Genomic DNA, 27599 nt, shown 5'->3' with positions numbered 1-27599 from the left:
TGTTTCGGCCCACTAAATGTCTGCCTCCGTTGTGCGTAGATAACGGGTAAACATAAAGGTGCAAAGCATTCTGGGAGTGTCATTGTTCCTGATATTATTCAAGATTTGTATAAAGACATGCCGTGTGACAAATAGGCCCAGCTTATGTATCGATGGATGTATAAGGGGAGCACAAAAGTTGATTCTCCGCTAGGCCCTGTGAGCAGGCAAGCGCCCTTTCATGGGACGAGGAAGAGGTGTCTGGAAGATCTTGCCCTAATCCAGGAATCTCCCAGCAGCCATGATGTTCGAACTCAGTGTGAAAATGCTGCGTAATTATTATTAAATGAAAATAATGGAAAAAAAACATAACTATGAGGTGAATATTCTTTGACTTTTGTAGGCCAGTGTTACCCAACCCAAGGATATTCAAATAGTCTTGTTAGTATTCCGATGTGGTCTCCACGTTTCCCCAGACCATTGACCTGATAGACATGCTCATTGTAGCGAGTAACTATGTAATAAACTTTAGTATAAAAAGATTTCCTTCATTTGATTTTTTTTTCTTCTTCTTTCTTCCCGCTGTACAGAATTATCCCTCTTTTTTGCAATTAAACGCTGCGATTAACTTTTTATCCTTCTTTTCCCACACAATACCCACCGCTCCGAATGCCAGAAAGTTGTAAAATTTGTTATTGCAACTCCAGTACAAACCCTGCCAGCATGTTTTGTATGCGGGTGAAAGGTTCATGCCCTCGGGTGTTGGAGTGAACAATACAGAATGTATCCTGCCAGCCTTGGAGGTGTTAAACAAAAGTCACTACATTTTTTTTTTTTTTTTTCTTCTGAGATTGATTTAAGGTGTAATGGCTCACGGTTCCAGTAGCAGGAATGGTTCACAAGGCGGCTGTTGGCAGCTTGGTTTTTTTTATTGGCTCACTATGAATTATGTCTCGTTATTGTGGTCTAGTACAACGAAACACTGGCGACCTGTGTAGAATTCTCTTTAAAGTAGAGTCACTAACACTTCTAGCAGGGGAATCCATTTTGACATATTTTACGAATCTGCATTTTTGCGTGTGGGAATCCATTTTGTTGTGTCAATGACTTTAAAAACCTTTTTGTGTGGAAATAAATTTTGATGTTTGATTGGGAATCTCTTTCGGTTTATTTAACATCTCTGTCGGATCCGCGCGAGTCCATTGTTTGAGGCGCTCCTTGATAAAAATGAAGACGCGGAAGCTCGCGCGCTTGCTAACCGCTTAAGCGTTTTGCAGACGCGCCGGAACCTTACCGTACTTAATTGGTGACTTGTCGGAAAGTCACAGTATTTTTCAGTCAGAAGTTATTAGGCCTGAGCTACATCAGATACATTATAATGGCGAAATACGGTGCTGTTTACAGAGACTCTGTATCGCCTGAAACAAAAGTCTTTTGATCTTGGCGTCGTGCGTTTCCCATCATCCTTCATTCCGTGTCTCTCAGTAAGATTTATTACAGATACACGATCGTCTCATCAATTATTCACAACGTGCCAACATAATCCCCGGGGCTGTCTGTACGTTGGGCCTACACCAGCAAAATCCCCAAAACCTTGTTGTGTTTTTTTTTGTTATTTCACAATGTTGAAGACGCAGAGGGATTATTTTCTTGTTTTAAACAAAATCGTAAATTACATTTCGCTGGATATAAAGTCCTTTTCTCACAGACGAGTAAAGGTGGCTTTGGATTCCAGTGTTTTTGAAAATACGTATACACTGGCTGCTTATAAATCTTTTATAGTGTACACTTTCCCGATTAGGGTGGGGGGCGATCCGGTCTGACATGACGGTTTATACAAATCACCTTTACACTCCGCATTCGAGAGAGGGGAAAAAAAATAAATCAATCGTGTAGACATACGGCTATCTTTAAACCGATTAATCGGGCATTGCGCTAAGGCAGGGTTTCCCAAACCCAGTCCTCAGGGCTCCCCAACAGTGCAGGTTTTCTGGATCACATGTGACATAATTAGGACCACCTGTGGATCTGTTACAATGTGTCGGTCAGTAATGAATACACCTGTGCTCCAGCAAGGAGATATGGAAAACCTGCACTGTTGGGGAGCCCTGAGGACTGGGTTTGGGAAACCCTGCGCTAAGGGACAGTGGTGTTTAAAATATAAATATATACTAAAAAATTCTGATTGACTGGGTCTTCCACAGTAACCACCCCTGTTTAGCCCGGGTCCTTAATATAATTCTTCAAACCCACTTTGGATTAAATGGTGCAGAGTATATCCGAATTGATCTAAATACGTTTTGTCCTTTAACGTCAAGTGTCTGAGTGGTTGAGGTCCCTCTGAAATTCACTGACCTAGAAGGTTTTGAGGCAAAATAAAATGCATTATGGGAAAATGAACCAAACAATGCCTCTGTGGGAAAGAGAGAATAATGGTTCGTTATTATACAAGCTAGGAAAATTCCTGCAACATGAATATTGCACACGATTTACATTGGACAGATGTACAAGCAAATGCTTTAAATAGTTGGTGTGCCTTTCAATAGCCTATAACAGAAAGATTTCAATACTTAATGCACAGATTTTCGGTTTAACGTGTAACATAACGTTAATTTGTGTTAGGGCTTTGATATAGGTAAGCAAAAGTAGCCTGGTACTTAAAAGTGAACACTGTTTCAACGGTTATTTCTCCTTTAAGAACAGTGTTGTCCAACAAAAGGGCTGCCATATTGTAGTAGTTTCTGTGTGTGGTGTTAATGCTGGGACAATAGGCTTAAGAATTGCTAATGTCCATTCCCTGGGTAGAAATTAAGTTTATGGTTCTGCGAGTGAGTTATGGAGATCTGTGCGGTTTGGGGGGGGGGGGGGGGGGTGTATCCATTACCCTCCCCCTTTCCTTACCTCCCTTTGTTTAATACTGAATACATGTGTAGTATGAACTGTCTTGACTGTGGTTACAATACAAATGAAGGTAGCTTTTTAGTGTAACCTGAAGATTTTGTAGACACGCTCCTGCTATGGTTTAGCACCTTAACCCATTCCACCGTCCTCGGACTGATGTGCTGTCAAGCTCTCGCTCTTTACATCCTGTCTTGTCAGGTTCCATATTGTGGACAGGTGATAAGCTTTACATATGGGGTAATGTATCCTCTATTGTAAGTTTTATAAGGATATTGGAGTTTTTGTACCGATTTTTAACGGCCTCCATAGAGGTTACATCGTGAATGCATCATAAATGTCATTCGTGGATAGGATATTCCGTTATAAAGCCCAATGAACACTGAAGTGGGGACATCAGAGCTCACCCATACATATATTATATATTGTTTATACTCGACATGAGCATGACTTGTGTATTATATCGTCTTATCAGACGGTGTATTTTAGAGCACGTTTTCATTGTTGGGAGCTTCCAGGGCACAATGAGCGTCTGTCGCGGCCTTTCCATCGGCTTCCCACACAATCTGCCCCTTAGGCCTGTGCTTTTGTAACCTGTCCCCGGTCTTCTCTTTGTCTCGGCAGCCTGTGCCGTTTTCCGGATCATGCACTTTTGTTCTTTCTGCTCCTACCTGAGTTTGTGTTTTTTTTTTTTTTTTTTCTCTTTTGTTTACAATGGTTGCGGCTCCACTGGTTGGTTAACCCCTTACAGAAGCTGAGGTGGGGGGAGGGGCGGCTGAAATTCCCTTTTCTTAGTTTTACAATAGGTTATCCATTTGTTAATGGTATTTTACAGCACCAATTGAAATGGACACAATGGCACGCTTTCTCTGTCCTCTAAGGCACCTACTTTCCATTTTCTCTGTATGTTTACCTCTGATCCTCTTATCCACTATCTTGCTGCCTTGAGACTCTGTTCTCCAAATGGTCCTCTCATCATTGCCTCTTGCTGCCTCTTTTCTCTTGTCTCTCTCTGTCTCCTTCTTCTCCGATGCACTCTACTCTAATTGGTCCATGGTTAAGATACTTATGTTTGCAAGAAACACATGCTATTCGTATGAACACGAAGTCTATACTCCTTTTTATGTGTGCGTTTTAGGATATGTATTTTAAAACCATAATACCCTCCTTACACACTTTTTTTGTTTGTTGGTTTTCGTGGAGCACTGCTTAATAATTAGCATTTTCTCCCATGCATTTGTGAAATTCCTGGGCCGTAATGTTTCTTAGCCTGTTTCCAGAAAGCAGGAGGAACACGAGACAGATTGGGAGAGCGATCCAGTCATTTTTACGGCCGTCGGTCAGTACACGGAGACTGGTAAGAGGCCCACGATGATAGATAGGGTTGAGATGAGGTAATGAACTCTCCTAGTGTGAGCGTGGGACAGTCGGTCTAGGATTTCCTAATGTCTGCTTGGGTTTCCAGAGCCAGGAAGGAATTAATAACTATTCGTTGTTTTTTTTTTTAAATTGAGCTATTCAGAACATACTCTGCATGCCTGTCTGTTGGTGGGGCCCATTGTCAGTCAATGAGGAGGCCGCATATCTGCGGGCGTTTTAAGTGCTAATCTGTGGCCACTGCAGCAGTTAACCATTCATCTTGCTGTCTTGCAAGCTGGAGGCTGTTGAAATATAGAACCTATATCCTCTCAAATTTATGCGTAGGGAAAGGGCTAATCTTATTTCCACATAATGCATGTCGGTAATGCACTGTGTGTTTCACAGTCCATCTATAATCCGTTTTGGACAGGCCTTGTTGCCGGGAATTGAAGGTGTCTGCTTGATGTGTACAAATATATTTTATATGATGCGCAGCTTTTATCTTATGAATATACAGTATATAATCTTTGAGAGGGGACTGGGGGAGGGAATCGGTGATAAATGGCAGCGTGTAGCAATTATTTGATGAATTTGTTTTTCCAACGGAGGTATAGCATTGGCGTACCTCCCCAAAATTTGACATGGTTTGTGACCTCTGTCGGAAACAAAGGCAGGTTTAATTTGTGTTGTGCCTTTCCCCAGCCTCCGTTACCTCTACACAACTGCCTGTACTGCCCACTCCTTGCCTCTTATGCTGATTTATATTATATATGTTGTTTATAATCCGTTCTTCTCTTACAGAATTTCAGCGTTCTGAAAAGAATCTTCTGTGAGGAATCTCGATGTTGAGCGATTCGGGACCTCAGGTCTTGACGTTTTTATACCCCAGGTTCCATCTTAAGATGTACAAAGGTCCGACGGATTAATCCGACCAATCAAAGCTCATCTTTGCTGTACTCCTAACCCGGTGAGTGTGACGTGGTGTTATAACTTGTCTTGTTGCTTATTTATATTTGGAAACCCCTGGCTGTTTCATGGTTTTTGTATTTCTATTTTTTGTATCCACGGAGGGGAAAGGGCTCCTTTCGGAATTTGTGATTTGGTAGAGGTTGTGCCAGGGGAGGAGGCCTGTCTAGTTTTTATCTTCGTTCGTTAAGCTCTCTTGGGTCAACCTTCTGCTTTCTTATCCCTCTGCAAACCGGCATAAGATTGCTCTTCTAAGAAATGTACAGATCGTTTTTCTAATGATCACAGGGCAAAAGAGGTTTGGCTAATGTCACCATTAAATGTTGTTTACCGAGTGTGTGTTTTTTTTTTTTATGTCTGTGTTAGTGTTTAAACAGCGGTCGCTCCCTTTTTTAACAAAAAAAAAAATCTATTTGACCATAAGACTCTGCGTGATACATCAGAAACAGCCTGTTTTTTGGGGTTTGTTTTATTTTTGTGCCAGCGGGCAAGAACACTTGCCCGGCAATGGGGTATGTCTCCAGACCTTAACATTTAAACCATGCTAACCCAGTACAAAATGCTTAGTTAGAAGTGTGTTAACACTACAGGTACTATAACGTAACATATCATCATCATCTATTTATATAGCGCCACTAATTCCGCAGCGCTGTACAGAGAACTCGCTCACATCAGTCCCAGTCTCAGAGGAGCTTGCAGTCTAAATTCCCTAACACACAGAGAGACTAAGGTCAATTTAATAGCAGCCAATTAACCTACTAGTATGTTTTTGGAGTGTGGGAGGAAACCAGAGCACCCGGAGGAAACCCACGCAAACACTGGGAGAACATACAAACTCCACACAGATAAGGCCATGGTCGGGAATCGAACTTATGTGCTAACCACTGAGCCACCTTGCTGCCCATTATTTCAAATCCTCTGTTTTCCTACCCGTGTTTATAATGGAAAGCAGTCTGGCAGGTCAAGTGATGCCTCTGGTATATATGTTTGAATCTGAAAACAAAGTCCAAGTGCTAACCTTATGTTGAAGCAATTTTATAATATTGCTGAATAATCATTAGAAAATGGAACCACTCTAGATACTGTGAAAGGGAGACCCTGTTAATCTGGGGCCCATTGGGCAGGTCCTTTCCCTCCAAAAACAAACGTAGACTATGTGCGATCATTTCATTGATGGTGCTTGCTAAGGGGCTACGTCTCTAATCTCTCTACCTTTTTTGTGGACTTTAGACTATACACAGGGAGGGAGTAAACGGGTTGTACAGGTTATACGCACCAGCCATCCTTAAATTGCTAGCTGTTTTACTAATGTGTTATTATGGCATTAACACTCTTGCCATTTTCTTTTGTAAAGTCGTTTTGTGCAATGCAATTGTGTGTCGGGAAATGGGACAGAAAAATGGTGGTGTCTGAATTTTAGGAAATTGATGACATTTAAACAAAGTTTTGATGATCATTATCTGAGGTAATTTCTTGCTCCTAGGCATACGTTGGAGGCACCGCTAACTAGCAATAGGCTATATACATATAATTATGCCTTGTGGTAAATGCTTGTGTACATATAATTTTCAGGTGCACCTGTCTCTTACACACCTGTGATGTCGCTCCTTTCAAAATGGCCGCCTGCTCTGTACGGAATCGGGTACATTTTTTTTTAATTTTTTTTTTGAGCAGTTTTTGCCCGATCTTTCATCATAGGGGGATATCAGAAAAATAATACGATTTCCTATTTTGAAAAATGTTATATATATATTTATTTATTTTTTCTTCTTTGATCAGCGTTATAAAAAACCTAAAAAATTATACCTGCTGCAATTATTATTATTTAAGGATTCATATGTCCTTGTTTACTTAGGACAGTTCCTCCTTTTGTGTCTTTTTATTCTACCCACCAGCATTCAATCCCACTATTTGTATTACTTTAATGGAGACCGAAGTTGCCCACGAGACAAATGGTTTGTCCTTATTTGGGACTTAAAGCGTCATATGGAGCATATTGAATGACGTGCCTTCATTTCGGGTTGTGTAGGAGTCACGACTTTTAATTGTGTGTGTATATATGTATGTATATATATGTATGTGTGTGTGTGTGTATATATATATATATATATTATATTATATTATATTATATTATATTATATTATATTATATTATAATTTTTGTGGAACTTATCACCAAGAGGTACACACAGAGCTCTGGTTTTTGGTGGGTGTAAAGTTTTCTTATGTTCCCCCGGGCTTTTCTTAGTCTGTCTCCCTGGAGAAATCTGATCCCATTTCCTAAACAAAAGGGAAAGAGTTACAAAATGCCCCCCCTCCCCCCCCCTACCCTTTATTCTCTCTTCTTTACACTCCCTCTCTTTTTGTCTGTTGTCGCCCCGCTCTCGCCCTCCGCCCTTCCTCTCACTTTCTCCACCCTGCTTTTCTCCTTGCATTTGTTTGAGAGGATGCTTTTAGGCCTGTCTGCCATTACCTAGGAAACACGAGGGGTGTATGAGGGATGAGGGGGGGGGGGGCGCGCAGCGAAGAAGGCCTTTTTGGGTTTCCATGGCAATAGATGCAGGGGAAAAAAATCTGGCAATTGGGACAAAAGACTTTCTCTGCGTCCTGACCCCGGTCTTCATTAGTCCATCCGAGACCGGCTCTTGCAAAGCAGTATATGGCGAATACTTTTATTTTAGATGCCCTTTTAGTCGGGTTTCTATGGTAACCGCGCCTAGCCATGTTGTCCTGCAGCCGCGATGGCCTTGCCGTACACGTAGCGGCAAAATGTCACCGAAGATGTCTGTCAGAATTCTATGCGCTCCCAATAGCCTGGCTGCTATCTAACTAAATATTCTTCATTATCTGTGTTGTTTTTTTGGAGGGGAGGTTCTGTTACCTTGGTGGGGGGGGGAGGTCTTAGATTTAATTATCAGTGAATTTTGTAAACTAAAAAAAATAAAAATGAAGCGGGCAGGCTTCACGCTATGGCGTCGCAGCTGAATACTAAAATAAATATTGACTAGATAGGTTTTCTTTTTGCACTTTGTAAATAAACTTGTACAAGTACCGACATTGCCTTTCACTTTGAAAAAGAATACGGCACCATTTGAGGTTATGCTTGTAATAAGTCAACATCGGACATATGGCCTCCGATCTGCTACATGACAAAGTTTTGTTACTGTATATGTAAATTTGTGACCATCCTGGATTGATTTAACCCCCCCCCCCCCCTAAACAGCTGGTCTTATTTGTTCTAAATAAGGCACCTGTTTTTCACCTCGAGGGCTTGTTCACACCTATCCCCTGTTGGTGCACTTTTCAGTCAAGAATGTCTGAAAGCTGCTTTAGAAATGGGATTACCTTTAAGTTTCGGGGGCAGCGTTCCCACCATTGCTTTACATTGAGCGCTGCTTTTTAAACTTAAGAGCGCGGCGCAAACCTATTTCTTGTGCGTTAATGCACACTACCTAGGTTTTGTTGTTAAAAGCGGAATGCCCGAAAAGTAATGCAAAATGCAGTCTCGACTCTAAAGCGCAGGGTTTTTTGGTACCTATTCGCCCAGCGTGTATTTGTCAACGAGTCCTTAGGATGCTGGTGTTTTGTCATGCCGTTTTTAAGTCCTTTTTCTTAAAACTACAAACTTATGCATCTGTCAAAACAGGAAGTTTATCTCGTTTGAGCCAAACGCCATAGGCAAACCGAGGGGGGGGGGGGGGGTTTCCTAGTGCCTGGAAAGCCCCCATCCAAGCCTGGGGCACTGTATAATTGAGGTGGCTGGACCCTGCCCCCGTTTCACACGGCTCTGCTTGAAAAGAGAGAGCTGTATGCACTTAACAGTAGTACACGCAGCATTGCCCAAGTATATTATGGGGATAGGAAGAGTTGGAGAGCAGCCAAGCACTGTCTAAAATTATAGCTATGCCCCCATGCATGCTGGTCACGCCCACTGGCGGCGTGGTGTGAAAACACCCCTCTACAAATCCTGCGTTTGCCCCTGAAACGCCTATATATAAAGTCTTGACAGGTTCGCTGGAATGGGACGCGAGGTCTTCAGAACGACACAGCGCAGTTAGGCGTTGCAGAATTTACCTTTTCAGTTGGTGGAAGAGAGCACAAGGGGTTAATGGCCTCCCTCTCTCGTTTCGGTATACCCCCAGCGTATTGACCACACAGAATCCTCTTAGTTGATTCTGTTTGATGCCATTCCTGGCAGAGACTTGTTAATGGCTGCCGATGTATTCATATTTGACCTGTGGCTTCGGTGAAACATTCCCACGACACGAACAAGCTCATGAAAGATTTGTAGAAAAGATCTATAGATGGTATTCTGCCAACCCCCCTTCCGGAAAGGCCTCGCTCTAGATGATAAAAAGACGTTTTGAATACCTCCCTTTTTTGTATTCGGTGTTTAACGAGGATCGGTGAGCTATATTTGTCGTCTTATACCGGTCGGTAAATACTTTTACATTTAAAGTGTTCTCTGATTTCGGAAAAAGTTCGGCTAAAGCAGCAAGCACGGTCCTGCTATAGACGGTAAATAATATGAATATTAGAAATCAACAAGGGCAGAAGTGAGCTCATTTATGGTACTGCGTGTTATAATCTATATATTAGACAACTGTTCTTAATGAGCACTGGAAAGATATCTGAACTCTCCCATTGTATGAAATGGAACGCTTTGTTGTCGTCTATTTATAGAACGTGACCGATTCAGTAGCACCAGACAAATCCTCTTATAGATTTGACCTAATGGAATATAATAAACATAATAACAGAGGCCTGAATACCGTTTAGCGTAATGACACATACATGGCCAGTCATGCGCTACCAATTACAGCTAGCATGGATACTGCTACGAGTGAATTGCATCACTGATGTGTATCTATATGCATAAAGAAAATATGCTGTATTAAATAGCAAGCATCTTTTTAAGCATGCATCTGATAATGATTTGTAGGAGGATGGTTAAGAGAAATGACTATCTCCTTTCCAAAAGCTCTCTGTTTAGCAAACAAATATGGCGGCCAGGCAGTCAATCTGCTACACATACACAGGTACCCAGCTCTCAGCATGTCACGTGATGGTAGAAGGGGAGGGGGGGTGAAGGAGGGTGTCACGGTGCAGACAGAGCTCAGAGAGGCGTTCCAAAGCCTCTCTGCTCACTAGATCCTGTGCCGTGTGACTGTGGTTGCCATGGTACTTGAGAATCCTAAGCCATTATTGGCAGCCTGAAGGTAAAATAAACCGAGGGAAAATGGTAAATACCAATAGTCATTTTATAGTCTTGCACTGAACTGTTGTTCCTGGTAATGGGCCCTACTCATTCACATAAATCCCAACCGTTGTTTCACACGGACATTTTATGCCTCTTGATAAACAAGATACCTGGCACATTGCAAACAATGGATGCAGCCATAATCTAGGCTGGACTAATATATTTATCCTCCCTGTTTACCAACATCTTTAAACATGAAGTAACCTCAGCCGTATGACCAATTGAGTAGATGCCCAGCTTGCAAAATGGCCGCCCCCAGTGTGTAACCGATGTATGTGTAGCAAGTATGAGGAAACACGGATGAGTGCATCTGTTTACATGGCCAGATTTAAGATCCCCCCCCCCCCTCCTATTTTGTTTTAAGAGAAAGCTGTTTGTGGAGGGTAAACAAAACTATGGAGAGTCACAGAAACTTAAACAGAAAGTTTCCCCTGGGGGGGATCTGGTAAACGAGATAATGAGTTCTCCCTGGTTGATGACAGACAAGTCGGAGAGGTACTAGTACTGCAGGTGGCTTCGTGGCGTTCCCACCTTTAATATTTGACGTTCTCGAATTGCATAATGGTGCTAAATTTACATACGTCTGGGCATAATCCTACAGTCTCAGACATGTACGCTCCATTTATAATGCAGGTTGAAAGCTTTCACAGTATTCATGTTGACCTAATGCACAGTAGCACTTCTCCTGTTCTATATGCTGGATGTGATTGTCCGTATCCGTTCTTGGTGGGTTTTTTTTAGTTTTGTATTTTGTTATTACATTTAAAATTACCCCGATTTTGTTTTTTTTGTTTTTTTTTCCCCTCCCTACGCCGCACCTAAGAATCCTCTCAGAAAGGTGCAAAGAAATTTAGACTGTAAGCTCCAATGGGACAGTAAACTGATGTGACTGGTTACATAGGACATCCACTGAGCGCTTTCAAGATGGCTGCCGCACCGCCTGCAAAATGCTTTAATGAAAAAAAAATCCAATTTTAATGTTGGGTTGACAGTATTTTGCTACCAGGTAATCGCAAGCTCACCGAGGGTTAACGCTTTCTCCTTTTCACGCCCCCAGGTATCCTTTATTTTTCTTATGAGACGGACCCAGACCCCCTATCAAAATAGAGTCCCTCAAGGTGAAGGTCGACTTCCTGGCTGCGCCCTTTGGCCTGAAAAAGCCAGTGCTGAAAGAGGCGGCCGCGGTGTTGGCTGCAGTTCCGGGGTCTGGGAAACCCAAATCGGTCAACGTGGATCGCCATAAAGGTCGCTTCTCTGAAAACATGGACAACGAGTCCCAGTATTCTGGGTACTCCTACAAGTCCGGCCACTCCCGGAGTTCACGTAAGCCCAGGTGAGAACAAAAGTCTGTGTTGTGTGTCTCGTCTCACAAAATGGCTGCCCCTCCGCTGTGTTGTGTCTCTCCACCCACAAAATGGCTGCTTCAGGTTGGATATTTGGTGATGTCACTAGTTCCCTGTGATTTGATTGGCCAAATTCTCATCGATATTGGTTCATGCCACAAAATGGCTGAACACCGTACAAAGAGCGCAACTGTGTTTATAACAATCCCATAATAATTTGATTTAACGTAAAATAAAAAAAGTGAAATTAAGTAATCCCTCTTAACACTGATCATTTGATAGGGTTACCTCGTAATTGTTTCTTTCCAAATGAATTTAGGCCTATTTTTTTTTTTTTTGTCGTTTTGCAGAGAGCGAAGGGAAAGACATCGGTCTAAAAGTCGGGATGGCAGTAGGGGTGACAAATCGGTCACTATTCAAGCTCCCGGGGAACCCTTGTTAGACAATGAGTCCACGAGAGGGGAAGAGAGGGTAAGCGTCCTTGGCGTGATGTTGTGTGGTCTCCGTCTCTTTTCTTTTTTTTTTTTTCTTTTTAATGTATTATAGTATATTATACTTATCCTGATTTATTTGCTCTCCTTTTGACTTGTTTTTTATTGAACTGTGGGTAAAAAAAAAAAACTGACTTGAAATGAAGGGATATTTCACACAAACGGTTTGCTGCCTTGCGGAACATTGTCGGAAAGGTGCATAATTTTCCTCGCTGAGCGCATATTGCTCTGCGGCGTGGCGGAAACCGCCTATCCAGGATGTGCTCGCTCTCCTGACGTCAGCCGGTCCTTTCGGTTGATTATTTTCCCATGGGTGTCTGAGGTAATTACCAGGAGAGCTTATTGATTCCTGCACCACTTATCCGCTTCCTGTCTCCAGACTAAGAGCTGTCACTGCCAGGGACGCACCATTAACAAGCAGCCGGGGGTGTGAATGAGACCCTCGCTCCTTTGGACTGTTGCCAGGGAGAATAGACGAGCTGCTTCCAAGTCGGGAGCACACAGGTTAATAGTCCAGTATGTTGTGATTGGCTGCCGGTGATGTCATTGTTTCCAGGCCATGCCGAGAGCAGGAAGCTGGGAAGTGCCGGAGCTCTTACTGCGGAAACTACATTAACCAGCCCCACTGTGCAAATTTACCTCAATGCACTGCATTAAAACTCCATTTTATAGGGAAGAGAAATACCCTGTGTAATAGTCTACTAAACTTATCCCTAAATGTTCAAAGAAATATTGATATATATTTAGCTGTAGCTAAAGCTGTATTTGTTTTTGAGCGGCCGTTGAGGTCTGCTTAGCGGAGGTAAATTCAGATGTCAACCATGCACTGTTATAGGACAGTGCCCCTGGTGGCGAAACGGTTGACTAGTCTCTTGACTTTACCAAACCTAAGGCCTGGCCAACCTGTGGCTCTCCAGGTGTTGTGAAACTACAAGCCCCAGCATGCTTTGCCAGTAGAAAGCCAGCCGACAGCTGGTAGGGCATGCTGGGATTTGTAGTTTCAGCCACAGGTTGGGCAGGCCTGTTTTTAAATCATTCGTATATACAGACTTTTCGCTAGTAAGGACTTAATGAAACACGTTTTTCTCCACACAAATCGAAACTATGTATTGTTCATGAGGCGTTATGCTCGAGGAGAATTGGTTCAGCCGACAAAATGGCTGCCTATACTGTGTTTAGGAGGCTGGTTTACTTAGAAAGGCATCCATTATTGTTTTCCTAATGTAATATTTAAATATGTTGCAGTTTAATGACACTTAGCCTGGCAAAAGACATTATGCAACATTTTATTTAATCTTCCCTCTTTTAAAAATGACAGTGCGTTATGGTAGTGACGTAACCTTAATTTTCCCCCTCTTTTCACATGGCGATATAAATGACAGATGAGTTTAACTGGTTTGTTTGCCTAAATGGGTACTCGCTTGTTACAAAAATGTCCTCCGATTCTTTAGACGAGTCTCCTCTTTAATGTATAATCGTCCCGTGTTTGACATCTGTGAGGTAACGTCACGTCAAGGTGTTAATAAGAGCGCCAGAGAAGGTGAGAAGCGGATTCCCCGTCGTCGTTCAGGCTCCTTCCACAATGCCCTCACTGTTGTGTAACTGGTTATGTTTCAAGGTGTCAAGATGTGACATGTTTTGGAGAACCACAATTGTGTGGGAAATTATACTCTTAAACAATCACAAAAGATAAAATAAAAATTGCAATGTAATGAGATATCTACACCAAAAAAAAAAAAAACTAATACACACCCAATTCATTATTTTTTTGCTAATTATTTAAATACAAGGTTCAGATTTTCAGGGTTGGTATGGGAAACTTGCGAATCCAACCAAGAATGTTTAAGGATACCTACTTATGGGTAGGATAACTTGTACCTGTGATGTGTAGCCCTGTGTTATGTTCAGACGAGTGTCAACATGGTTTATGATGTGTGATTGCTAAGGCAAACGTTGGCCTTGCCTTCTCTCAAAAAATTTTAAGTTCATGCTACCTTGATATGTAGATTTGTGAATGTTACATGTTGCACTAGTATATTGTATTCAAAGTGAAATATTCTTTCAGTATATATATCAAAGCGTATAGCATACTTGATATGCATGGTCTGTCCCATTCCTTTGCTGTCAGCAGACTCCTACTAAACGGTAGTTTACACATTGCTGCGGAATGGGGCAGAAGAAATGTGTTGCGCTGTAGACCAAAGCTTTGCTGTATGTTTGTAGCCTCTTAAACCGGACTGATCCTATATTGAGAGATGCCTAGGTAAAGGTCTTCAGCTTAAAGATTGGAAGGTCAATGGGATGTAGAGAAATATGGCATAATACATGGTTGTCTGTCGTAATCTATACCAAGGGCTCCTTGGTGGTGTCCAACCTGTTGACCCAACCAGCGAGGCCAATGTACGCTCGAAGGACAATGCAGTCTCTTGATAGTTGAGTTGTTGGACCCACATCAGCAGCTCATTGCCTTATGAGATGTTGCTTTGCTCTTTAAAGCTATACTTCGTATATGAACGCCCAACTTTTTGAGTTTACCGTCCTAATCTACTTTTTTTTTTCTGTCCGATTTACAGGATGACAATTGGGGTGAAACCACCACAGTGGTTACAGGGACCTCCGAACACAGCATATCCCACGATGACATCACACGCATCACTAAGGACATGGAGGACAGTGCCAACCTGGACTGCTCTCGGCACTTTGGGGTCATTATCGGTGGGGCCTTAGCTCTTATCTCTTTCCTGACCCCTATCGCCTTTATGCTGTTGCCTAAAATTTTACCGTGGGACCTGGAAACCTGCGGCACGCCTTGCGAGGGTCTCTTTATCTCCGTGGCCTTCAAACTCCTCATCCTCCTTGTGGGTAGCTGGGCGCTCTTCTTCCGTCGCCCCAAAGCTTTCTTCCCCCGAGTGTTTGTTTTCCGAGCTCTGATTATGGTGCTCATATTCCTGTTGGTGGTGTCCTACTGGCTTTTTTACGCCGTCCGTATCCTGACAACGGCGGAGAGGAACTACCAGGGAATAGTACAGTATGCCGTGTCACTGGTGGATGCTCTACTCTTCGTACACTACTTGGCAGTGGTTCTACTGGAGCTAAGGCAACTCCAGCCTCAGTTTACCATCAAAGTAGTGAGGTCGACCGATGGAGCAAGCAGGCACTACAATGTTGGCCACTTAAGGTAAGACGGTGTCCTTCTCATAATGGGTGGGATAGACGTTTAGTAACCATGTAGGTCGTGCAAGACTATCAACCTCAAAACAAACATTGGCAACAAGAAAGAAGTCTTTCGAAAAGAATACGTTACCACCTTCCAGCTTGGCTGGGAAGGTAATTTAAAAGGAGTTGTTAATTAAGAGCCAAGTTTGGTTTAATTTACTGCACATGTATTAAATTCTGTAAATACAATTCTTTCTTTTCTATGCCCCGTGACAAATTGTTTGCATTGAATGCTGAAACGTAAATGAGATTTGCATTGTGCCTCGTAGATTAAGATGATCAGCCGTGCTTGACAGCTCTGCCGAAAACAATGAATGCCGGTTCACCCCGGTGTTTTATGGGTAGTTGATGAACCGTAGAAATGAAAAATGACTTGCCCTGTAATTTCAAATAAGGTTATAGCTGAGTAAACTGCGATATGGTGTCTGAAAAACAATATTTATTTGTATTCTCATAAGATGATAGATGGAATGGATTGTTTGTTAGTTTAAGTCCCAGACAGGATAAATTCAGTTTTGTATATATAATTTGTGGTGTTCAAACTATAATAACTTCAACCAAGATTTTTGGAGCATAAGTAGTGAATTTAAAACGAAAGACAGGTACGACATAATTAACCTAGTACTGTCCTACGACATTTACGAGTCCTTGTGTGGTTGGAAGTTTAAATAAATCCAGACTATATACACTTTATATTCTAGTAGGACATTGTTGGCTAATGGCCAATGGCTGGCAAAGGATTCTGGGAGTTCTTATTCATTGTTATATATCATTGTGTGCACATTGGAGACCGTCTTGTATAGTCTAGCAGTGAAGATATCTTATTACAGAACCAAAATTTTATTTGATTTTCCAGGGACTAAAATCTGTTCCCATATGAATGGAATAAGTCTTAACCAGACCCTTTTTCACCAAATGCCGTTTTTAGAAAATGAACAATAAATTATTTATCTAGATTATTGGTCTTTCAATTGCCTTTGTAAGGAATGAGGACATTGTAATTGGATTTAGGGTCCCTTCCACAGCTTCACATCTTGTTTGAAGTTTCTGGGGTTAGGTCTCCAAAACGGTGATGGCTACAGAGCGATCTGGATCAGGTTGTCTTCTTCGGCCACGTTGGGAGGGTTTACTTGCATTAATCTAATGGACAGAAGCTATTCATTAACTGGCCTGGAGAGTACATTAGCCCTATGAACTCTCCATGAATTGTCTTCGTGAGGTGCATTCCTTCTGTAGCATCCATCATTGTCAATGACTGGTTTGTGTAAGGTCCTCGGTCTACTTGGTTTTTAGCCTTTGTTCCCGTGTCCCTACTGTATTATCCTTGTGTCTCCTTCTGTTATCGCACACCTAGTCTACTAGTTATAATTTTTGTTGCTACACGCACATCCCTACCCTCTGTCTGTTTTCCTCTCGCAGTATCCAACGAGTTGCCGTATGGATCTTGGAAAACTATTATTATGATTTTCCGGTCTACAACCCTGCTCTCCTGAACCTGCCAAAATCCATCCTGTCTAAGAAAATGTCTGGCTTCAAGGTCTACTCTCTCGGAGAGGGTGAGATTGCTGCTCCCTAGTCTTCTCCTTATCGTCTTCACCTGTTGTCCTCCGAAACCCTGTGTTATACAATCTGTCTCCCCATGGCTTTTGTCTTTTGCAATCCGTGTTAATTGAAGATGAACTAAACCTAAAACCAGACTTGGGTGTTTTTTATAATCAAAGACTTTTGTGTATGACTTGTCCGTCTGTACTCAAGAAACAAGCCTTGTGTCCACTTGCCCAAAGAGCTCACATTTTAATTATGGTTTACTGCCTAACCAGGTCACATATAGATGCAGTTTGCATATAGTAATCAAGTTTAGAACATACGTGTGGTATGATGGTTTCTATTTTAGGAGCGTCAGTTGCCTTATTTTGGTTTAGCTGAATTCAGAGGTTGAATAGTCCAAATTCAATTTGACCAGGATTCTTGTACACACATGTATATACGTATATATGGTTAATTGTATAAAGAACAATGCAGCTTTTCTTTCCTAAACTCGGAGGGTTATTGCGATCGTTGCTTAAAGCTGTGAATCTGCATCAATACCGTTGCAACCAATGAGACATTTGCTTTCATCGTCTAACCGGCAGAGGACAGATAAAAGCTAACCGCTGATTGGTTGCTCTGAGTTTAGTGCAGATTCTGAACCCTTGAGCATTGTCCGTGCTGCAAACAATAAGCCGCTGAATTATTAAGCGATTTGAAGCTCCGAGGGTCTGTGGAGACCACTGGAGGGAATGGAGGAAGAGATGCCATCAAATGGGACCAGGCTGCTGTACAGGACTCTTGTAGAGAGTCGGTGTAAGGGGAACTCCATAGAGGTAACCTGGGGAAAAACCACAGATTCTGTACTGTGTTCATAAGACAGCACCCTCTACAGGTGAAGTGTGTGAACTCCAAATGAGCAATTTTCAGTAGATAAAAAGCTCAGCTGCCCCATTTTTGTTTTCTTTTTGTTTTAAGCCAATGTTAGTTTTTCATTACTTAATTTCTCAAAAAAAAAAAAAGCAAACGGTATGCAAAGCACGTACCTTCTGTAACAGCGATCGTAAAGACACAGCCTTTTGCAAACGGCAACAGTGCCGTCAGTGGACATAAAAGGAACTGCACCCTTGGCAAATAATGGCAGTTTGCGGTGGGATGAGACACCAAGGACCACAATAGACAAACCACTTGCCTACCTATCGACTTCACTGTCAGTCTGTGTATATGTATGTGTTTAAAAAAAATAAAAATTAATAAAAATATATATATATATATATATATATATATATATATATATATATATATATATATATATATATATATATATATACACACACACACACACACACACACACACACACACACACACACACACACACACACACACACACACACACACACACACACACACACACACACACACACACACACACACACACACACACATAATATATTGCCATAGTTGGCTGTTCCCACCCACCTGTACCTTGACCTCCTAGATGTAGACTTGAGACTAAATCTCTTCGTCTTATAGATGGCCTTGTACTGGACAGCAAAGCATTTGGGGTGGGGGGGGATTCACGTTGTTATGGAAGCTGTTGAGCGCCACCTTCTGAAATCTCTGCCCCTCTAGGCCACAGAGAACTGAATATTAAACCGTGGGTCTCTGAAACTTCAAAGCGATGCCTGTCACATGTACGGAGGCCTCATTAGGCTGCTCCTGCTCTGCTGACATGAAAGCTACCTCTGAGCTCCAGGCTGCCTTTGTAAATGCAGCAATGTTAACCCTTGTCAGGGATTCAGTGTAGTCCCCACTTCACCCTGTTCCTAGTTCAGTCTGTTTACACTGGTTAACTCGGGTAATCTTTACGGTACATTATTTGTAAAAAATATTTTTTGACTTATTTTGTTTTAAACTTTGGATTTGTTAAATGAAAAAAATTATATATATATATTAAACATGGCAGATATATTATAAGGTGATCATTTTCCATAGGAATAATATCATGCAAGTGTGTTGGGCCTGTTTCTTGAGTACATATGGACACAGACGTAAGCCGTGCACAAGTGCTCTGCCAACGTTCACCAACTAGTAGAGCTATTTCCCCTTTAAAAATGTTACTATACAGATTTGTGAGGTGTTTTTTTTTTTTTTTAAAACCTTATTAAAAGGAAACACTTTGCTAGTCTAGATCACTTGCCCTCTCAATGTGTTCTTGGGCAGTTCCCAACGTTTAAGGCGGACTTTTCACCACAACGGAGGCAGCCATTTTGCAAACCGAACCAACGCTCCACCGTTTCAATTCGCTAGGGACTAGTTATTGAGGTGTCCGTGGCGCTATTGGTTCTTCCGGAATCAATGGGCTGCCTGGAAAATGGCTCCCTTTTGTTATGCGGAGGTGACATGCCTACTTTAAAGGGGGTTGTCCGAGATGATCAAGGTCTGGTTTGAGGTGATGGAGTTTCTGAAATGCTGCCGCCTTTGTGAATTCATTTTTTTGGGGCGGTCCTCTTTATAGCCTGGATAATGCTGGTCAAGTAATTAGCCGGGGTAAAAAGAAACATGGTCAATGGTGACTTACCCCTCCATGGTGGTATTTTCTATATTATAATCTATGCTCTTAATCACACTTCATAAATTTGAAATGATGGTCTACCCACTTTCTATATCAGTCTCCCTCTGTCTCTTACCCCTGTTTTTTTTTTAAAAAAATGAATAAACTTTTATAACCTACGTGATTTTATGGATACAAGTTGTTCGTTAACGGGAATATTTTGTTTGTGGTTTTATTTTTTATTTGTTTAGAAAACACTACTAACAACTCAACGGGGCAGTCCCGCGCCGTGATCGCGGCGGCCGCCAGGAGGAGAGACAACAGCCACAATGAGTATTATTACGAAGAGGCGGAGCATGAGCGGAGAGTCCGGAAGCGGAAGGCGAGGTACCATGACAGTGCTGATCTAGAGCGTTCTAGAACCCGAATTAGTAAATGAATTGGGTCAGCAATGATCACTATAACCTGACCTGTTGAAGGTACTTCCGGAGAGAGCAGTTCGCTTAGGCATTGTCTATTATAACTCTAAACTTGTGATATGTCAATCTCTTTTTAGTTGCCATACCCAATTGACTTTGATTTGTCGTTGAGACCAAGTGCATAGGCAAACCGAGTTGGGTTTCCTAGTGCCTGGAAACCCCCCTCCAAGCCTGGGGCACTGTATAATTGAGGTGGCTGGACCCTGCCCCTGCTTCACATGGCTCTGCTTGAAAAGGGAGAGCTGAGTGCACCTAACAGTAGTGCACGCAGCATTGCCCATGTATATTATGGGGATAGGAAGAGTTGGAGAGCAGCCAAGCACTATCTAAAATTATAGGAGGGAAGGGAGTTCATTTAAATATTAATAATTCCATGGGTTGATCTGATAAAACCTCTTTGGACCGCCCCCCTCCACACGTACCCAGGGCTCCAATCTCTCCTCAGAAGTGTGAGCAGTCTGCAGCTCGAGCACGGGATTGGCGCTGATTCCAGAGCCTGTTCTGGCCTGCAGGGCTGGCTGTCATCATTGGACTGTTAGCGATAATCCTGGCGTACATAAATGTCACTCTCCCTTACAATAATAATGGACGCCAACAAAAAGAAACCGTGTCTTCTAAATCTAATTTCCATTTGAAGTTTTTATTTCCCACCTCGCTTCCTATACATAAATCAGGCGTGTGAGTAGACAAGGGGGCACGAGAGACGTTTTTTTAGAAACTAGCCTTTAATTGGAAGTCATTGTACCTCTGCATTAATGTGTGCAATAACTTTGGAATATCCGCCCGAGATTGGGGAATTGGTTACAACACGGCTTGTAGGAGAGAGAGAGAGTAAATTGGGGACACGATCGTAGGGTTTCAACAAAGTTCAGGAGATGCTCGTTTTCCAGAATACGTTCTAGAACTAGTCACCAAATTTTCATATCCGTATAGTCTACCGGTCATGCCATATGTTTAATTCTACTGGTTTATATTTCCCAAATGTATTGAATTTCCGTTCTTCCGTTGGGTTCTGTAACGTTTCTGGTGGTCTCATTCTAGGTTGGTGGTGGCGGTGGAAGAGGCGTTCACTCACATAAAGAGGCTACAAGAAGACGACCAGAAGAACCTGCGTGAGATCATGGACCCTCGAGAGGCGGCTCAGGCCATCTTCGCTTCCATGGCTAGAGCCATGCAGAAGTACCTCCGCACGACCAAACAGCAGCCTTACCACACGATGGAGAGTATCCTCCAACACCTGGAGTTTTGCATCACTCACGACATGACACCAAAGGTCAGTTGCATCTTCTCTATCGTCCACCGTAACCTCTATCGTGTGGGCGTTGAAATCCTGCCCTTGCCCCCTAGTGGTAGGAGTAATCTTCCGAATAAAAGAATTTCGGCTTTTTAGTAATTAAATATTTATCTCTTTCTCTTTCATTGGCTTGTGGTCCATTGACTAGCGTCCGTGTCGCTGTTGCCATTTAAAATGTATTTCCCATTGTTGCTTGGCACTAGCATCACTGTATAATGCAGTATTTATTCCTGATGTGACCTGTGAAATATTTCCCACAGAGGCGTTAAGCTCATGTCGGACAACTTGCTAAACTGCGCTTTACACCCCCGTCCTGGTTTTGTAGTAGATTTTCCACTTGTAATCTGATATATATATAGAATTATTTTTGTTGTTTGGGATACCACGCCACCTACTGTTCACTGGTATGCGTAGAGGAGCGAGCGTACAGCCAAGAAATTCCTCCCTCAGGATAACAACACGGGGGCTATGGTTTCGCACACGGAGACTTTACTGTACCGTGTGCTCACATGTCATGAAATATTCACGCCTTTCATCTATATTTAATTGTGGGCTCTCTGCGAAAGTCTTTTGTCGTAGGCAGAGCAGATGTGCCGATCACACCCTAAAGCCTTTAATGAAAGAGTGTGAAAAGCTCAGAGACCTTTTTAAATGGCCGTTCTGGAGATCGTAAACACCGAGCTTGTGTTTCAGCAGACGGGTTATTGCGAAATCGCCATTACTGTGTTATTCTTTCCACTGTAAACAGATTGGGGGTGGAGGGGGGGGGGGGGTTACCGTCCTTCGCTCAGGCTAACCTGTAGGCTCTCTAGTTGCTCGATTGCTTGGACTTGTAGTTCCACCATCGCAGACGAGTCACAGGAGGCCTACCGTTCAGATCAACCGAAGTCCCTCCGAATCGCAGCTTTGGCTCTTGAAAGTAAAATGAAAGTTGCTTTGTAGCATAATAAAGTTTCAGGAATTTGCCCTAACTGAAGTTATACTGAGGCCAGAAACCTACTCCACTGATGTCACCATTTGCTAGTAAATTGATTGGCTTTATTATGTCCTATTTGTATACCTATGTGTTTTGTGGGTAAAAAAAAGTTTGCATGTTAAAACTAAACTGAATTGGAGGTTGTACAGTCGAATGTTAGAGAGTTTATAGTTCTGTCTGCACAGGTACGTTTAACATTGTCACTCTCTAGATTAAGAACCTTGCAACAAAACACGATCTAGGAAAAAAGGTTTTGCAAACCTTATTTATGTTGTAAAATTGTGTAGCGATATGTCTTTTATTGAAATAATACATAAAAATGAATTTTCGTTGTGACCAAAGAAACAGTTGTACAGGGGTTAAACTTGTGGTGGCAGAGTTAAGCGTTGGCAGGAAGAGACTACACGCCTGTAAGAGTGACTGTTTCTCACTTCTAAGGACCCCCCCCTCCTCTCTTCACACAGCTCTTGCGGAGTGGGGGGAGGGGACGTGTCATCTTATGTCACCCGTGTGGTCCACTGTTCCATGTCAGGATGACAGTAGGGTAAGCCTGGCTAACCTGCGGCTCTATCGGTATTGTGAAACTCCCAGCATGCTTTGCCAGTATGGTGTAGCGCAGTGCATCCCAAACTTTCTCAGTTCGAGGCACCCTTAGGGTCTCCATCATTTTTTCAAGGCATCCCTAACTAGAAATATTTGCCAAAAAGTCCCCTGCCTTACTTACAAACGGCCCTGGCCGTGGCCCCCCGGTGAGCTCACCGCGGCACCCCAGGGAGCCACGGCACACCGTTTGGGAACCACTGGTGTAGCGAGTTATTCGATTTTCCTTTTTCCGGGATTAATTTATATTTGTGGCACCTACACTATAAATTTACTACATGGATAAAATACTGTGGACTTTAGAAACGAGAGAGGCATTCAGTGTAGCCAGCCATGGAAGTAATTAATGTTATGAGCCTGAAATAACCCAAAACCTTTGACCCCTGGCACCAATACACCGCCTGTACGGTAGCACCTGAGTGTCTTACAAAAGTGTCGTTAAGGTTTACGCCCTACATGCAATAGCACTATATACTTGGCTGTGAGCACATTTAAAGCACAAAATAGGGGTAGAGAGCCCAAGTATGTCTGCTGTACAAATAGTCTCCGGTGGGAACATGAAAGGAACCACAAGACAAACTGATCACATGACGAAAGGCGTTGATGGTCTGGCGCCCTAGCTGTTTTGCCGCTTGTTGCCGTGGGGTTTGTAGCCGTTCCGTAACTTTGGGTTGGGTCATGGACGGAGAACGCTAGTTGTCCTGTAATTGTCTTCCGCTTTAGCTTTCCTCAGATGACCAATTAAAAACTGTTTTATTATTGTTTTTTTAATATCTTTTGTTAGTAGAATTGAAAAAAATGAGCTCTGATTATATTATTTTCTCTCGTCTTCCTACAGGCTTTTCTGGAACGGTACTTGGGCCCGGGGCCAACCATACAGTATCACAAAGACCGTTGGCTAGCTAAACAGTGGACATTGGTCAGTGAGGAACCCGTAACCAACGGCTTAAAAGACGGAGTGGTGTTCGTCCTAAAGCGTCAAGATTTCAGCTTGGTGGTCAGCACCAAAAAGATCCCCTTCTTTAAGCTATCGGAGGAATTTGTGGACCCCAAATCGCATAAATTTGTAATGAGGCTTCAGTCGGAGACCTCAGTTTAAAACCTCGGACCCTCGTTACGGGTGGAAGGGATAAGTGGGAAAGTTGTACATAACTTTTGTACGTATGTCCATCTTTCCTCCTCGGCTTTCTACGGTCTCTACTGACTTTTTACGAAAACCTCAACATGCCTTCCTGGGTGTACACCAAACCAGAACTACTATTTCCTTCACCCATGTTATTCGTCATTCATAAACTATTTTGGACCCAAGTGGAATCCTATTATTACTTCCATTTTCCAAAGGGAACCAGACCCCAATTCTTCCAACTACCAGGGTGCTCGGATATCTCCTCTTTTGGTTCCTCCCACCATCTCGGCAATAATTGAGATCCACTACTGTTCGCATCCGACGAGGCTTCAAACATGGGGCACGCAATAGGCTTTTGAGTGCTTCAGGACCTCATTCGAACCATTGTCGCCAGCCAAGTCCATAAATGGATACAAAATGTTTGGTGCCAAAATTTAAGGGCTATCGGTTGATGCTTTTTTTTATTTTATTTCTACCCTCAATTTCCTGGTGCTGTCCCTCCAAGGTCCACCTATAATCGTGAAGAACATGCAACCGTTTGTTTCAGGAGCTACTCAAACACTAAACTATGTGGCTTTTTCCAGATAATGTTCTGAACTTCCTCGGCCACCTCCGAACCTGTCTATGCGGGCTTGGGGGTAGGCGAGGTTCCTTTGTTAGACGTCAATGGTTTTGTATGTCCAGACAGTTCTGCTGAGGAATCGCTAAACTGTGGCGCTGTCCTAATTTTTTTTCCAAATATATTTCCTAATTTGTACAAAATGTTAACGTCAAATCCCTAAATGTACTCCCGTATCATCCCTAGGCAGGATATCGACTTTGTTTTTTATTGCAGAAACGTTTCCACTGTGGTTTAGGGTCTAAATTCACCTGTAAAATACGTCCTCAAATTATCCAACATATTTTATATATTTTTTTTTTTTTTTAAATATGATTTTAGTTTTATGCACCCGTTTTTCTTTTTCCGGTGGTGCCAATCAGGAAAGAAGACTGTTACATTCCAATAATGTCTTTCTGGATTAACCCGTAATCACCGCAAAAAGTGCACTACCGATCACGTCATCTCGTTTACAGTCTACCGACCCACCGTTTGGCTGGCCAGTTTATGTTGACATAATGATTTTAGGTGTGGAGTTGTTCTATTTTTTACTACCTTACGTTAGATGAGGAGCGTGCGATATAAAAATAACAAGGTTACCCAGTTTTGTTTTGTTTTTTTTGGATTGTTTTGGATCTTCAATAGCGCGCACACCTTTTTTTTTTTTTTTTTTAACCGATGGGTTTCGACTCATGTTTTCTCTCTTGGGCTATTTATCTACGAGAAGAGATGCCGCGGGGGGAGGGTGAGGTTTTTACGGGACACAAAAAAAACATTTTTAACTTTTTTTTTTTTTTTTTTTTTTTTAAAATATTTTCGTTCCCCCTTCCCCGGTCTTTGTGACTTTTCACTTTTAGTATAAAAAAAATAAATAAAAAAAGACTTTGACATTTCTAGCCTCCCACTACTGAAGGACTTAAAGAAAAAAAAATTAAAGTTGATTTACACTACCTTAGTTGTTGGCTTGGCAAATGAGTTAATTATTGGCTGGGAGGTTGGTAACGGGGCAAGGATGGTGGATGAAGCTGGATAGATTCGGCGGGTTGTACAGATGACCTATGAATGTAAGGGAAAGTTCTATACTCTCCACCTTGTATTTAAAGCTAATAATCACCGTTACTTCTGTGTTTAAAAGGGATATCCTTTGCGTTCTCATAACATAAATTTAATATATAATTTTCCTGTGTGATTTATAGAGGTGACCACAATTTGCTGTTCATACTAGTGTAAACAACAAGATTACATAACACACCATGTTTTCCAGTTCGAGAGCATTGTTTGCATATTCATGTGAAAGGCAAGTTTAAATCCACTTTGTGAACTACTGCATCATGGGAAAGTAGTAGAAGATTATTCAAAAATATTCTGGTTTTAATAGAGCGCTTTTTTTTTTTTTTTTTTTTTATAAATTCATTTCACCCAGTTAATAAACTTTGCAAATTCTTACAACTCTTGTTTGTGCTGCCTTATGGTTGAAATACAGCTACTCCGTCAATGAACCCTTAGAGTTACAGTGTTCCAAACTGTAATAGGGTTCGCATATTGTCATTCTGCCTTTCAAGGTTAGTGAAAGGTTGGGCAAGGAAGGGGTCTGTGAAAAGATCAACTGGTGTCTGCTTTTGACAAGTACAAGGGTTAACAAAAACAAGAAAGTGCTTTATTTCCACCACAATGCAGCAGAAAAAGTGATAAACATTGACAGAGTATTAGCTTTCCCCCTAGGTATGAGTGTTAACTTCTGCTGTCTTAATGGCTATGAAGTAATTTTCTTGTTGTTTTCTTCTGTACGTTCTATAGTCCTAAGAAAATGAATACGTCTCTCTTAATATGCACAAATTCCTTCCGACACATTCACAACACTCGTTTTTGAGATTTTACATTCCAAAAATTACTCAAACTTGACACCCATATATATATATATATATATATATATATATATATATAACATATTCAATTTAATTTCCTCTTAAGAATCAAATTTTGACTTTTCAACATTTTTATTTACTATTAAAACATAAAGAAACGTCTAGTGATCATTACACCGGTATAGGGAGGTAGGAAGCTGTGATGGATTAAATGTAAGGTCCTAAACATTATTACTAGTTAATTATATTGTGCTATTTTATTCCTATTTATGTTTTTCTTGACTAAAATAATACAATCCTGAGTCCTATGTAAAACTTACAGCAGATCCGACTTGCAGAAACTGCAGCCTTGGTATATTTTGTTGAATAATTAGTCATAATTATTTTATAGGTCTAACATTGCTTTTAATTTAATATGCGGATGTCTCGGTCAAAATTTACTTTGCCCTTTATTACCTCATTGAAAATGATTATTCCAGTGGATGTTGCCGCCTTCCCCCCACCCGCTGCGCTCACTGTAATTTCATCATCCACGTTTTGTCCTTGACGTGCCCTTGAAGTAATCTTTAATTATTTTTATTTTGTCCCGTGTCTGACAAATATTTTACCTTTTTAAAATGAAGCATTTTTATTTTACATTTTGCATAATATACTGTATATAGAAATTGCAAATTTTAGACTTTGCTCTACACGGCCACAAATGCTATGCATCCCTTGGAGTTTAAACACTACTCTTCTCTAATGAGACCTATTTACTAAGAAGGCAATAAGTGAAGAGAAGGTAATTTCTTGTATATTTGGTTATTTACATGACATAATCTTTACAATGGATGCAAATTTTGGTTCAATTTGCAGAAGTCTAATATCCATTTTCACTTGTCAAAATGAAAAAGAAAATGTTAATCTTTAAATAAATTACCCCTGGAAGAATTTAAGATGAAATCGTACCTCATCTGAAAGATGGACAGACATGTTTTAGAATCTGCCAGAATCCAGCACCCGGTTCTTAACGTGTTAGCAGCCATTTTGTGGTCTGAACCAGTTCATAACAAGCCAACCTGTCCAGAG

At 41.7% G+C, this 27599-nt stretch overlaps 1 protein-coding gene across 1 annotated transcript in view; it reads left to right on the top strand.

Moving 5' to 3' along the window:
- Nucleotides 1-25621, top strand: part of VANGL2 (VANGL planar cell polarity protein 2) — a 48739-nt gene extending 23118 nt beyond the window's left edge. Inside the window, exons 2-9 of the mRNA XM_075193089.1 lie at nucleotides 5038-5203; nucleotides 11519-11794; nucleotides 12155-12275; nucleotides 14869-15473; nucleotides 16931-17067; nucleotides 19845-19980; nucleotides 21114-21345; nucleotides 23781-25621. Of these exons, the coding sequence (XP_075049190.1) occupies nucleotides 11724-11794; nucleotides 12155-12275; nucleotides 14869-15473; nucleotides 16931-17067; nucleotides 19845-19980; nucleotides 21114-21345; nucleotides 23781-24041 (1563 nt within the window). The 5' untranslated portion in view covers nucleotides 5038-5203; nucleotides 11519-11723 and the 3' untranslated portion in view covers nucleotides 24042-25621. The remainder of the gene's footprint in view (nucleotides 1-5037; nucleotides 5204-11518; nucleotides 11795-12154; nucleotides 12276-14868; nucleotides 15474-16930; nucleotides 17068-19844; nucleotides 19981-21113; nucleotides 21346-23780) is intronic.
- Nucleotides 25622-27599: the final 1978 nt, after the last annotated feature.

Source organism: Mixophyes fleayi, chromosome 12 (assembly GCF_038048845.1).
Source record: "Mixophyes fleayi isolate aMixFle1 chromosome 12, aMixFle1.hap1, whole genome shotgun sequence".
NCBI lineage: Eukaryota > Metazoa > Chordata > Amphibia > Anura > Limnodynastidae > Mixophyes > Mixophyes fleayi.
The sequence above is the reverse complement of the archived record's forward strand: the minus strand, read 5'-3'. Positions and strand labels throughout refer to the sequence as shown.